The following is a 12,467-nucleotide window of genomic DNA, read 5'->3' as shown; positions in this document are numbered from 1 at the left end:
GCCCCCACCCCGGGGTGGGGGGTGCTGGTCATGGCAGCTTCCCCCTGGAATCAGAATTCAGCCCACTTCCCCCCCCCCCCACCCGCCAGCTTGGTTTCTCACTGAACTGAGAGCCCCCCCCCACTCCACTGCAGGGTGGGGGGCGGGGGCTCTTCAGACCCAGCTCCATCCCCTCCCCGAGCTGGCAGGTCCCAGCCTCGCCCACGGCCTGTTCCATCCTGGTCATGGCTGTTTGGCCGCAGTTCTTGGCTCGCACCTCGGGGAAACACACGACTCCCCACCCAGCTGACGCTGCGCTCCTCGGGCTCGGGTGGGGCTGAGTGGGGTGCAGCTCCCCCTGCACCCTAGGGGGGTGGGGGTGGGGGTGGGGAGCTGCTGCTCGGGGCAAAAGGCGGGCGGGGGGGGGCACACAGCGGAATGGTCCTGGGAGCCAGTCCCACCAGCCAGCTGAGTGGCCCTGTGACACGTCGCCCCGGGGCCCGTGAACCCAGATGGGGGGGGGCTTTGTGCTGCGTTCACTGGGCTGGCTCGTGATCTTCGCAGGCGGGGGGGCAGACAGCCCCTCCCTGTGCTCCATGCTCCCCCGACACAGCCCCCCCTCTGCTCCATGCTCCTCACCCCACCCCGGAGACACAGCCCCTCCCTGTGCTCCATGCGCCCCCCCCGACACAGCCCCTCCCTGTGCTCCATGCCCCCCCCTCCTCCAGCCCGTCCGGCTGCGGTATCAGGCCCCGCGTGGTCTAGCCTGACCCAGGTGAGGGAAAACAGCCCCCACCCCCTCCCCTGGGCTTCTGGCGCCCAGCGGGGGGGTGTGGGGGACCCCTACGTGACCCCCTCATCCCAGGCAGGGGATGCCCCAGCACAAGACACGCCCCCCCGCGACCCTGTCGGCGCTCGTGCCCTGGGGGTGGGGGGCAGAGGCGCCGATCTCGGGCAGCAGTGGTGGGGGCTGAAAGGCTCAACCGGCTTATGGGAGAAGTGGGCTGGGGGGGGGGCCTGGGACAGGGAAGGAGCCCCCTCCCCCCGCCACTTTCTCAGGCCCAGGAACCCTTCATTTACCTCCGGGGCCAGCTTGGGCTGGGGAGGGGCCACCAGGAGCCAGCTCCCCCCCCACGCCTTGCTCAGCCCATAGCGCAGGGCACTGGGAGGGCCTGTCCTGTGCAGCCCCGTGCCCCATGGCAGGGTACAGCCCAGGGGGATCCCCCTGCAAGGGGTTTGACCCGTCTCTGGGATGGGGCACAGACGGCCTCCCCGCCACCCAGTGCTCTGGGCCCAGCGCCAGGGAAGAATCGCTCCAGCACCGCGGGACGGGCATCGTGAGAGCAAATTTATTTCCTTCTTTTGGCACAAACAGCCCCACAGCAACAGCCCCGACCCCAGGCCTGCGCCTCTTTGCAGCCAGGGGCCCGATGGGGGCTGCCCCTTGGGATCAGGGCGGGGCGCTCCTATCATGGTGCCTCTGCAGTGCTGGTCCCTGGGCAACCTCACCCGAGAGCCGCTCCCTGGTGGGGGGCTCAGCCCTGCTATGCCCCTGGGTCCCCCTTGGCTAAGGCCACCTGCCCCCAACCCCCCAGCAGCCGCCCTGGCTCCATGGACTGGGTGCTCCTCCCTGGCCCTGGCCCTCACTCAGCCAGAGCCAGCACTGCCCCCCACCCCTGGCCTGGCTGTGCAGCGTGTGCTGGGAAAGCAAGTCCTGCCCCCACTGTGCTCCTGCTTCCTGGGCTGGCCCAGCTCCCTTCCCCCTGTGCAAAATCTGAGCTCGGAAAATAAATCTCCGTAAAAATCACTGACAGGCGTTGGCACTAGGCAGGGCTGGGGCATGCAGGAAGCCCTCAGTCGTGGGCTCTCCCTGGCACTGCCCCCATGGCACAGCACCAGCCGCTCTCCTCCGAGGGGTGCTCAGGGGGCTGCCCTGGCCCTGCCCCTCACAGCTCAATGGTGTCACTGGACATGCTGCGGGAATCCACCTGCTTGCTGAGCGCCAGGAAGCTCCGCCTGGCTTCGCACTCCGAGTCTGCGGCCCCGCCCGTGGTGCTGGGCCCCGGGCTCTCCTCAGGAAGCAGTGGGGCCCGGCTGGGCATCTCCTCCAGGGGCAGGCTCTCCAGCGAGGAGAGGCCGTGCCGCCATGGGTTCCAGCTGATCTTCAGGGAGCCCTTGGAGAAGCTGTCGAGGGAGCTGCCCGAGATGGTGCCCTCGGTGGGGGGCTCGCTGGGCAGGCCCTTGCTGGGGGGCAGGCTGGCGCTCTGGGAGGGCAGGTCGCTGAGTGAGCTGCAGCGGGCCAGGCTGTACAGGTAGTCAGGGTCGCTGCTGCGCCGCTGCCAGGCCATGGCGGGCAGCAGGGGCTCGGCCAGGGGCGTGAGGGCAGAGCTCCTGCGCAGCGAGGAGCAGGAGTCCTGGCGCGCGAGGCGCCCCGGGCACTGCAGGCTGGAGCGCAGGAAGACGCTGTCCCGCACCAGGTGCTCCTTGAAGAGGGCCTCGTCGATGCTGCGGCTGAGGTTGATGGGCGAGGGTGGGCGGAACTGCAGCTCCCCCAGCGACAGCACCGACTCCTTCTCGAAGCAGACGCTGGTGTAGGAGCGCCCCACGCGTGCAGCGTTGGGGCACATGGGGCTGACACCAGGGCGGCCCAGTGAGGAGGTGGAGCCCCCGGCAGAGAAGGCCCCAGGCACCCTCCCCTCATTGCTGTCCTTCAGTGCCCGCAGGTGCAGCTGCTCGGGCGGCTTGCGGATCAGGCTCTTGCTGATGTGGGTGCTGGCCGCCCGCTCCTGCATGCCAGTGGCCCAGTCGTAGCAATTGTTGGGGTACTCGGGCGCCTCGGCCTTGCGGTAGGTGCAGAAGTAGCGGACGAGCTTGGCCCAGCAGATGTGGTCAGCGGAGCCGCAGCACTGGCAGAAGGGGTGTGAGGCCACAAAGCACAGGCCAAAGGCCAGCAGCAGCTCACAGATTCGGAACCAGAACTGCACGAACCACCAGGGCCAGGAGAACTCCCCCAGCGGGCCCAGCACCGCCCCCAGCCACAGGACCCCGTATGCCTGGAGCCCACAGCACAGCAGCCCCAGAACGCTGCACCCCAGTAGCACCCGCGGGCAGGGGCCCAGCGCCTGCAGGGCTCTGCCCTGCTCAGGCAGCTCCTGGGGGTCCTCACAGCCAAGCGACACCCGCTGGGCCTCGCCCGGCCTGGCAGCCTGGTGGGGCCGCAGCTGCCAATATGCAGCCAGGTTGGCCAGCATGAGGGAGGTGCCGCAGGCGCAGGAGAGCAGGTGCAGCCCCACGCCCAGCACGGGGCTCAGCAGGGGCGAGAGCAGGTCGGCTCCCAGCAGCACGGTGCTCTGGAGCGCAGCCAGCGCGGCCAGCAGGGGCAGGCTCTGCAGGGGGGGCGGCAGCAGCTGCAGCTGGGACACACGCAGGAGCAGCAGCAGCAGCAGGGCGAAGGCGCTGAGAAGCAGCGGGAAGGGCGCATTGTACAGCAGCCGCACGGCCGGGGCGGGCAGCCTGGCCCTGGCACCGTAGGGGTCGCTGAGGAGGAAGGTGGCGCGGAGCAGGCCGGCACCCAGCAGCAGGGCATTGGTGCCCAGGGTGTAGGGCAGGTGGGGCAGGTCCAGGACGGGCGAGCCGATGAGGCTGGCCACACAGACCAGGCTGAGCAGTAGGAAGAGGGCGCTGGCGCCATAGACGTGCAGCTCCCAGGCAAAGCCGAGCGTGCGCTGCAGGTCAGCCCAGTGCAGCAGCGTCTGGTTGGGCTGCAGGAGGCTGCAGGCCCCACTGGCATGGGGGCAGGGCAGGCTAGAGGCAGACACCGCAGCTGGGACGCTGGGCCCAGGCTCGGGCAGAGAGGGGCGCTGGAGAGCTCGCTGGGTGCTGACTCTGATCAGACCCCGCTGGGGAGTGGCTGGGGGCTGGGGTGGAGTGGGCACAGGGGCTGTGGTGCTGCCATGGCCAGGAGGTCGGGTCTCATCTGCAAACAGCAAGGAGCACATTGTCACCAGGGCGGCACGTGCCACCTCCCTGCAGAACGTCCTACAGCTGGGCTGCTCCCCACCCGCTGGCCCTCTCCCCGCCCAGGGTTTCCAGCCCCCTTGCACCCCCCGGATCTTGGTGCCAGTTCTGCACTGCTCTGCTAGCGGATATAGCAGCAGTGCTGCTCAGCCCCATTCCTTGCATCCTGCAGCAGCATCCAATCAGCTGCTGCCAGGGTCCCCCATCCAGGGCAGAAGCCTGAGCCCCTCACCCATCCCCTCTGGACCTCCCAATGGGCCTGGGGCTGCTGTGGGAGATACTTGAGTGCTGGGGCAGGGGGGAGCCCTGCCCTGGCATAGCCCCGCTGCTAAGTCATTTAAAGTGACGGCCCCAAATCCCAACAGCCTCCATCTGTTCGAGGCCCATCTGAGCCTTGTGCCTGCATCGCTCCCAGCATGGGAATGCAGATGGAGGGACGCTGGCAGAGCTGGGGGGAGTAGAGACCCCAGGGCTGGGCTACCAGGGGCTGTGGGTTGGGAGTGAGGGGCGCTGGCAGGGCTGTGGGGGGCAGGGCTGGGAGTGAGGGGCATCAGCAGAGGTGACATTTCGGGGGGCATGTGGGGTCAGTGCCCCCTAGATTGGCCTGCCGGGGGCAGGGAGGGAGAGGGGCTCTATCCTTCTCTCCCTGACAAGTTCAGCCCCAGGTGCCCTTGGGCCAGTTGCCAGCTGCCCATGGACAGGGCAGGGTGTCTGCCTTCCCAGCATGGCTGAGCCCATCACCAGCAGGTAGCCCAGCCCCGCTCCCCACACCAGCTCCCTGAGGGCTCTGGGCCAAGCCCTGTCCTGCAGTGGGGCAGAGGGAAAATCCCCTGGGCCTGGGCCTGGACCGTTCACCCTCCCTGCGATGTCTGGGCACGCAGCCCAAGTGCCCCTACTGCCAACCCCCAGTGGGTAACTGGCCCCCGCTCCCCATGGCACAGCCCTGCTCAGTAAGTACCCACAGTGCCCTGCCGCTGCAGTGGCAGATACCTGGGCTCCGGTTCTGGCTGTGCCCGGCGCTCTCCCTGCACCCAGGGTGCTGGGGGCCAGTCAGAGCTGGCCTGCCCCCTGCTCAGCACCCATGCTCTGCATGGGGAGGGCCCTGCTCCCTGTGCTGCCAGCTCTGTCTCCAGCCCAGCCTGTCCCCAGCACCTGGCCGAGGCCGGGTCCTGCCCCTGCGGGGCTCCTGCAGGCAGCCCTGATGCAGGCGCCTCCTGCCCGCAGATGTTGGGGCTGCTCCGTCACAGAGATGGGAGAGCTGGGCCCAGGGCCGGGCGTGCACTGAGTCAGTGCCGCTCCCAGGAATGGCAGGGGCTGCAGGCCCCAGGAACGAGGGTTTGTCCCAGGCAGGATCAGGGCCCACAGGAAGCCCAGCCGGATGGGCGGTGAGGGGGGGAGCCAGTGCTGGTCCCCGGGGGGGGGAGGGGATTAGCACCATCACTGGGCACAGCCCTGATTGAAGCTGTCACTGAGCTGCTCCCTCCCCCCCACTCCCCTTAGGGACCAGCCTGGCTCCTCTGACGCCATCAGTGCCCCTGTGGCCCCTCGACTGCCTGGCTGGGGGCCAAAGCCCAGCCGGCCCTACAGCTCCTGTCTAGACCAGGCCTCTGACGATCCCCTCTGCTCTGCAGGCATTCAGGCTGCCAGGGCCTGGCCCCACCCCAGAGGTGCCGGGGGGAGCATCTCGACATTCCCACGGGCACCTCACAAGATGGGTCCCAGCACCCCCCCAGGAGCACCTCTAAACTCTGTATCCTCAGCCCCCGCAGGGCGGGGTAGGACTGGGCTGGTTGGGACCTACTGGGGCCATCTCTGAGCCCGCGGTGCCCAGGCCCTGCCGGGGCAGCCCCCAGGCCCAGCTGCCTGTGGTGGTGGGGCTGAAGCACAGGGGCGGGGCCCCATCACCTGAGTGCCGGGTCCCCGGCAGTGGCGGCCTGGGGGCAGAGGTGGCCGTGGAGGTGGCGTTCACGGGGGTTCTTGGTTCCACCGCTCCCCGGACTTGCTGTGGGGCCCCAATCTCCTCCTCTGCTGCAGCCCCTGAAACAGAACCAAGGGCCCGGGGGCCTCAGGTGGCTGCACCTGCTGCCCCACAGCCATGCAGACTCAGCCTCGCTCACCCATGGGTGCTGCTGCCCCAGCCTCTCCCGCAGCCACAGGGTGGGACAGCAGAAGGGGCATCCTGGTGCCTTTGGCAGAGGGCAAGGCCCCCGGCCAGGGGTGACAGGAGGCTTGTGGGAACATGGGGAGGTGCCCATGGCTCCAAAGGAGGGCAGGGAGGAGATCCCTGGGAACAGCCCCCAGCAGCCACATGGGCTGGTCACACGTACCTGGGTGAGGAGGCGTTGGGACAGGCGACGTTCCCAGGCTGGTGTGGAGAGTGGGCCTGGCGCGGGGGTGCTCTGGTCCCTGTTCTGCACCAGGAGCAGCTTTCCCAGGGATGTGCAGTGGCTGGGTCACGAGTCCAGGCAGCACCCGCCGAGTGCTTCTCTGATGAGCCAAGAGCCCCTCTGTCCAGGCTGGGGCTCTGGTTTCTGTCTGGGCTGGGGTGAGGCTCCAGGTGGGGCTCCCGTGGGCTTGGGGAGCCGGCTCTGCCAGGCGGCCCTGCACGGGACGGCTTGGCGGGAGCTCCCAGGCCCCATCCCCAAGCTCCCGGTGGCCAGCGCTGAGCACAACGGGAGGAAGACCAGGCCACCTACCAGCAATGGAGCCCCCTGCTCCAGGCATCTGCTGTGGCTGGGAGGTAGCAGCAGGCCTAGCAGCCAGGCTGGCTCCAGGGACCCACCACGCCTCCAGCTGGGGCTGGCCATCCCTGCCTATGAGGTGCGGGGGCAGCCCCTGGGCATTGCCCCAGGGAGGGAGGGAGTAACCCTGGGTGTAGGAAGCCCGGCCCTTTTCCCAGGCATGCTCCAGTGGTTCCCTGGGCTCCCGGGGGACACTGGACTGAGGCGCCGGCTGCCCCTTCCCTGGAGCCCAGCTCACAGGCTGGCCCTCCTGACCCATGCTCCCAGGGTCTGCATCTGCCACCTGCCACCCCTCGGTGCTGCTGGCTCCTGCTGCGGAGTTCGGCCTGGCTGCCAAGACGACAGTGGACACCGTAGGCCTGGGGCATGGCGTCCCAGCTGTGCCCGGACTGTCTTGCCCAGCAGGACCTGAGCTGCTCTCTGCCCCAGGAGGCTTGGCCGGGCTGGGAAAAGCTGGCTGCAGGCTCCTGGGCTCTGAGCCCGAGGGCCGTTCTCTGCTCTCGAAAGCCAAGGCTCCTGGGCTGCCTTCGGTTCTCGGAGCCCCGGAGCCAGGCGTGCGCGTAAAGGGCCAGCTCCCCGAGCCAAGCCCAGTGTCTCCCTGGAACATGGCAGTGGCTGGGCCAGGGCCCCCAGCGCCCTCAGTGCCAGCAGATCCTGGAGCCGGGGGCACCTCCAGCGTCTGCTGAGTGTCATCAGCCCCCAGGAGCAGGGGCCACGCTGGGGGTGGGAGAGCAGAGCTTCCTGCTGAGGCAGGGGGAGTCCCCATGTCATGGCCGATGGCTGCAGAGTGGGCAGGGCTGGAGCCTCGCCACAGCTCATCATCCAGCTCCCCAGCCCCACTGAAGACCAGGCTCCCTCCCGGGGCAGCCAGCGCCAGTGGGGAGAGGGCTGGCAGATCCTGGCGTGTCCAGAGAGCCTCTTTGGAGGGGCTGCCCAGAGGGGGCCACCCAGCCAGCTCCTGCACCCAGCTGGGGCCCAGGGAGGCTCCTGCAGCCCGTGGCCTGGAGTGTCGCTCGCTGCTGAACGGCTGGGGCAGGGGAGAGGCTGGGAGCAGCGCCAGCACCAGGACCAGGCTCCAGGCAAGGAGCTGAGCTGCAGCCGCCATGGCAAACTGCTCCCTGCTCTTCACCCTGCAAGAGAAAGCAAGAGGCAGCCTAAGGGCGAGCCAGCCGCGAGGGGGCAGCCCTCCGCCCTTGGGGATGGGTCATGCCATGCAGTGCCCGGGCCAGCGAGGAGAATGGCAGGCACAGCCAGAGACGACACATGCCGAGAAGCCTGGAAAAGAGCAGTTGGGCCTTGCAGCCAGGGTGGGGGTGTTTGCGATGGAGGAGGGGGTGGAGCCAGGAGCCGTGCACACATGCAGAAGCACCCCCAGCTTGCATGCCCCCCAACATCTGCTCTTCTGGATGCTGTGAGGACCCCAACTGCTGGATCTCCTGTCAAATCTCAGGGCGCCAGCCTCCCCAGGCTGAACCAAGCAGCCTGGTGAGGAGGAGGCCGGCCCACTGCCCCCAAGAAGGGGACGCTCAGGCCTGTTGTTCCTTCCCCAGGGTTCCTCTCCCCACTGGAGGAACCTTGTTAGCAGCCCCTGCTGCAGGGCTGGGCTCACGGCTCCAGCTCCCACCTTAGTGTGGGCACCCGGCATGGGGGCTTTGCCCCCTGCCTGCCCATGGCACCCACTGCTGCACAGCCGGCACAGAGCAGGTGGGGGCAGCGGGACCACTAGGGGAGAGGATCAGTCCTCCTTGGGGAAGGTCCTGCTGGGTGCCATGTGCAGCCACCACCCTGCTGTGCCAAGGGAGGCTGCGCACTTCCCTGCAGCAGTACCCTGCGCAGGCTACCTCCCAGCTGGCTGGCAGAGTCAGCAAGCCCTGGGGCTGCCACGCAGGGACACGGGAGTTGGAGCTGGCTGCCTCAATGCGCCACAGGCCGTGGGCAGGGACGTGCTGGCCCGAGGCCCCAGCCCCTCTCCCCAGGCAGCCCAGGGCCATGTTCACCTTGGCAGCATCCTCCAGCTCCAGCAGCAGCCCCATGATGGGGATGCTCAGGCATGGCTAATGGAGCCCAGCACGCCTGATCGGAAACAGCTGTTAACCCTTCCCCACCACAGTGCCAGCAGGCTGAGCACAGGCCTGGGGCCTCCTGATTTCCAGCCCCAGGCACCTGCTGCCCAGGGCTGTGCTGGGCAATGGGGGGCCTGGCTTGACATGGGAAGGGAGGGTGTCCCTGGCCTGTTTGCCAAACGCTGGGAATGGGCGACAGGGGATGGGTCACTTGGTGACTCCCTGTTCTGTTCACTCCCTCTGAGGCACCAGGCATTGGCCACGGTCAGCCGATAGGACACTGGGCTGGATGGATCTTGGGTCTGACCCAGCGTGGCCATTCTCATGGGTGTCTCAGGAAAGTGGAGGGTCTGGGGAGGCGGGCAGGGGGGGCCGTGCCATGGCTGAAGCACTGGGCACTGCTGACCCTGCCTCTGCCCTTAACCTCCTGTGGGGCCAGGGCTGCCCCCAAAGGACAGGGCTGAGCTCTGCAGTGGGATGAATGCCCAGAGCTGTTGCTGAATGACAGAATCTCCAGCCAAGCCAGGCTCTTCTCCTCTCCCTCTGACACGTTCCGGGTAGCCACAACACTGGGCCCCATGGCTTTAGCCCCCCCTTCCCTGCCCCACACATCACCCACACCTGAACTCCTCACTGCCCCACTCTGGGCACAGAGTCCCTGCTCTGCAACACGGAGAGACGCGCCATGCCCCAGCTCTCGCTGCCCAGCCCCCGGGCAAGGCTGGGCAGGGACGCCCCAGGTCCCTCCTCTCCCTGGCCTGTTTCCAGCCGGGCTCAGGCTGTCTCTAGTGGGCATGGCAGGTCTTAGGCCAGGCAAATGCTGCCACCAGCAGTGCCAAAGCCAAGCTACTGTCCCCGCACCCATGGAGCTCAGCCCAGCATGGCCCTTCGCCCCATATCTCAGAGCACGAGGAAGGTCAGCCAGCAAAGACGAAAAGAGCAGTGGCTGCCTGGTTCGCTGCCTGCTCGGACCACTGGGGAACTCCCACCCAGGACCCATAAGCCAGGCCCCAGCATTGGTGAGTGTATAACTAGCGAGGGCTGGCGCTGCCTCTCTCGTGCCCCGCCTGGGGGTCCTGCACGGCACATCAGCCTCCAGCTGCAGCTGGGAGAAGGGCTGGTGTCATTCTGGGGCATTAGCTGGAGTGTGTCAGACATGGGAGGGGATTGCTGAGCAGAGCAGGACACTGTCAAGGCCTCAGCGGGGATTCGTGTCCAGGTCTGGGGGCTGCACTGTAGGGCAGATCCTGGGAGAGCAGCACAAATGATGAAAGGTTTAGAAAACCTGCCCTGGGAGGACAGGTTTAAAACCAGGGCCTGTTTAGTCTGGAGAGACGAGGACTGAGGGGGACCTGAGAACAGTCTTCACGTCTGTTAAGGGCTGTTCTGAATAGGACGGAGATTGAATGTTCTCCATGTCCACGGAAGGCAGGACAAGAAGTGATGGGCTGAATCTGCAGCCAGGGAGATCTCGGGTAGATATTCGGAAACCCTTTCTCCCTCTCAGGGGAGCTAAGCTCTGCAATAGGCTTCCAGGGGAGGCTGTGGGATCCCCGTCACTGGAGGGTTTTGAGCACAGGTTGGACAACCCTCCGCCAGGGATGGTCCAGGGTTACATGGCCCTGCCCCAGCACAGGGGCTGGACTTCACTAGTTGCCCTTTCAAGGTCTTTTCCAGGCCAACATTTCTCTGATTTCTATTAACTCTGTGACAGGGCATGGCTGGGCACCGGGGACCCTCAGCCCCATTGAGCGGGGGGGCTGGGCACCAGGGACCTTTCCAGGTCCCTTCCAGCCCCACTTTTCTCTGACTCTGTTTTCTGCCTCTCTCCACTCACCCAGTGCCTGGTGTGCACCTGAGGCCCCAGCTGGTCAGAATGTGCCCAGGGCAGTGCGGGGCTGCCGGGCAAGGAGTGTGCAAGGAGCACATCCAGGCATTAGCTCAGCGCTCATGAACGGCCTGGCTGGTGCTGAGGAGCTGGGAGACACTCGGGGACTAGGACGCTCTATGACCTCACCGGTGGCAACGTGCCAGACTCCCCATCCCCCCTTCCTGCCCCATAACCCCCATCCCCTCACCTCTCTGCATCTCCCACTCCCTCACCACCCCATAACCCCATTCTCCTATCCCTCCGCATCTCCCATCCCCCCACATCCCCCCTTCCTGCCCCGTAACCCCCATCCTCCCACCACTCTGCATCTCCCATCCCCCACCAACTCCCTTCCTGCCCCGTAACCCCCATCCTCCCACCCCTCCGCATCTCCCACCCCCTCATCCCCTTCCTGCCCCGTAATCCCCATCCTCCCACCCCTCCGCATCTCCCATTCCCCCACATCCCCTCTGCCTGCTCCGTAACCCTCATCCTCCCACCCCTCTGCATCTCCCACCCCCTCATCCCCTTCCTGCCCCGTAACCCCCATCCTCCCACCCCTCCGCATCTCCCCTTCCCCTCCCTGCCTCGTAACCCCCATCCTCCCACCCCTCTGCATCTCCCATCCCCCCTTCCTGCCCCTTAGCCCCCATCCTCCCACCCCTCTGCATCTCCCATCCCCCCTTCCTGCCCCTTAGCCCCCATCCCCCCCACATCTCCCATCCCCCCTTCCTGCCCCTTAGCCCCCATCCCCCCCACATCTCCCATCCCCCCTTCCTGCCCCTTAGCCCCCATTCCCCCACATCTCCCATCCCCCCTTCCTGCCCCTTAGCCCCCATCCCCCCCACATCTCCCCTCCCTGCCCCGTAACCCCCATCCCCTCTCCATCTCCCATCCCCTGCATCCCGCCTCCGCCCAGCAGAAGCGGGGCCGGTGCCCAGCGCGACCCGCCCCAGTCCCGGCCCCAGGAGACCGCCAGGCCCCAATCCGCGCCCCCAGCCCCGCGCAGGGCCGAGCCGGGCACCTGGCGCTGCTGGGCTGGGCCCCGCTGCCCCTCCGTGCGAGGGGGGGGCGCAGCGCAGAGCCCCCCGGAGCCCGCCGCCCGCAGCCCCTCACCTGGGGCCTCCGCACCGACGCCAAGCGCAGAAGGGCCCGGCCCGGCATCGCGGGCTCCCCGCCAGACCAGCCGCGCGCCCATCACCGTGGCCCCGCGCCCGGCGCAGCCAGAGCGCTCCGGACCCCTCACCTGGCACCTGGCTCTGCCCAGCCGCGCTCCCGGGAGCCCGGTCCGCTCCAGTCACGTGCCGCGGCACCGCCGCTAATGGGCCGGGCCAGGCCCCCCCGCGCCGGGATTAGTCACGGGCCACGTGGGCTCCAACCTGCCCAGAGCCGGACCGGCCTGGGGCGGGCAGGGGAAATAGAAATGAGGGGAACTGAGGCATATGGAGGGTCCAGGGGTGGTGGGGTAGCAGGGGCCGCAGGTCGGGAATGGGGGGCACCGGCAGAGCTGGGGGAGCCCAGGGCTGGGCTAGCAGGGGCTGCGGGTCGGGAGTGAGGGGCACTGGCAGGGCTGGGGGAGGGGGGCCAGGGCTGGGCTAGCAGGGGCTGAGGGTTCGGAGTGAGGGGCACTGGCAGGGCTGTGGGGGCCAGGGCTGGGCTAGCAGGGCCTGCAGGTCGGGAGTGAGGGGCACTGGCAGAGCTGGGGGGGGGCAGGGCTGGGCTAGCAGGGGCTGCGGGTCAAGAGTGAGGGGCACTGGCAGGGCTGGGGGAGGGGGGCCAGGGCTGGGCTAGCAGGGG

The 12,467-nt window shown here is 67.9% G+C and overlaps 1 protein-coding gene across 1 annotated transcript; it reads right to left on the bottom strand.

Annotated features, from left to right (window-relative positions):
• Positions 1 to 709: 709 nt before the first annotated feature.
• On the bottom strand, positions 710 to 11,845 carry PRRT3 (proline rich transmembrane protein 3). The gene is made up of 4 exons (XM_030569735.1): positions 11,787 to 11,845; positions 6,324 to 7,867; positions 5,902 to 6,033; positions 710 to 3,955 (listed from the first exon to the last, which is right to left on the bottom strand). The coding sequence occupies exons 2-4, from the start codon at positions 7,840 to 7,842 to the stop codon at positions 1,926 to 1,928; spliced, it is 3,681 nt and encodes a 1,226-aa protein (XP_030425595.1). The 5' UTR covers positions 7,843 to 7,867; positions 11,787 to 11,845; the 3' UTR covers positions 710 to 1,925.
• Between the last annotated feature and the right edge of the window lie 622 nt (positions 11,846 to 12,467).

Source organism: Gopherus evgoodei, chromosome 7 (genome assembly GCF_007399415.2).
Source record: "Gopherus evgoodei ecotype Sinaloan lineage chromosome 7, rGopEvg1_v1.p, whole genome shotgun sequence".
Lineage (NCBI taxonomy): Eukaryota > Metazoa > Chordata > Testudines > Testudinidae > Gopherus > Gopherus evgoodei.
Note: the sequence above shows the minus strand (reverse complement) of the source record. Positions and strands in the feature narration are given on the sequence as shown.

Bases quoted from the DNA above. Each gene is read 5' to 3' on its own strand.
- PRRT3 (XM_030569735.1), bottom strand. From the start codon at position 7,842: ATGGCGGCTGCAGCTCAGCTCCTTGCCTGGAGCCTGGTCCTGGTGCTG. The intron at 6,034-6,323 runs GTACGTGTGACC...GTTCTGTTTCAG, and splicing joins CCCAACGCCTCCTCACCCAG to GGGCTGCAGCAGAGGAGGAG. The intron at 3,956-5,901 runs GTGATGGGGCCC...TGCTGTTTGCAG, and splicing joins GCCGGGGACCCGGCACTCAG to ATGAGACCCGACCTCCTGGC.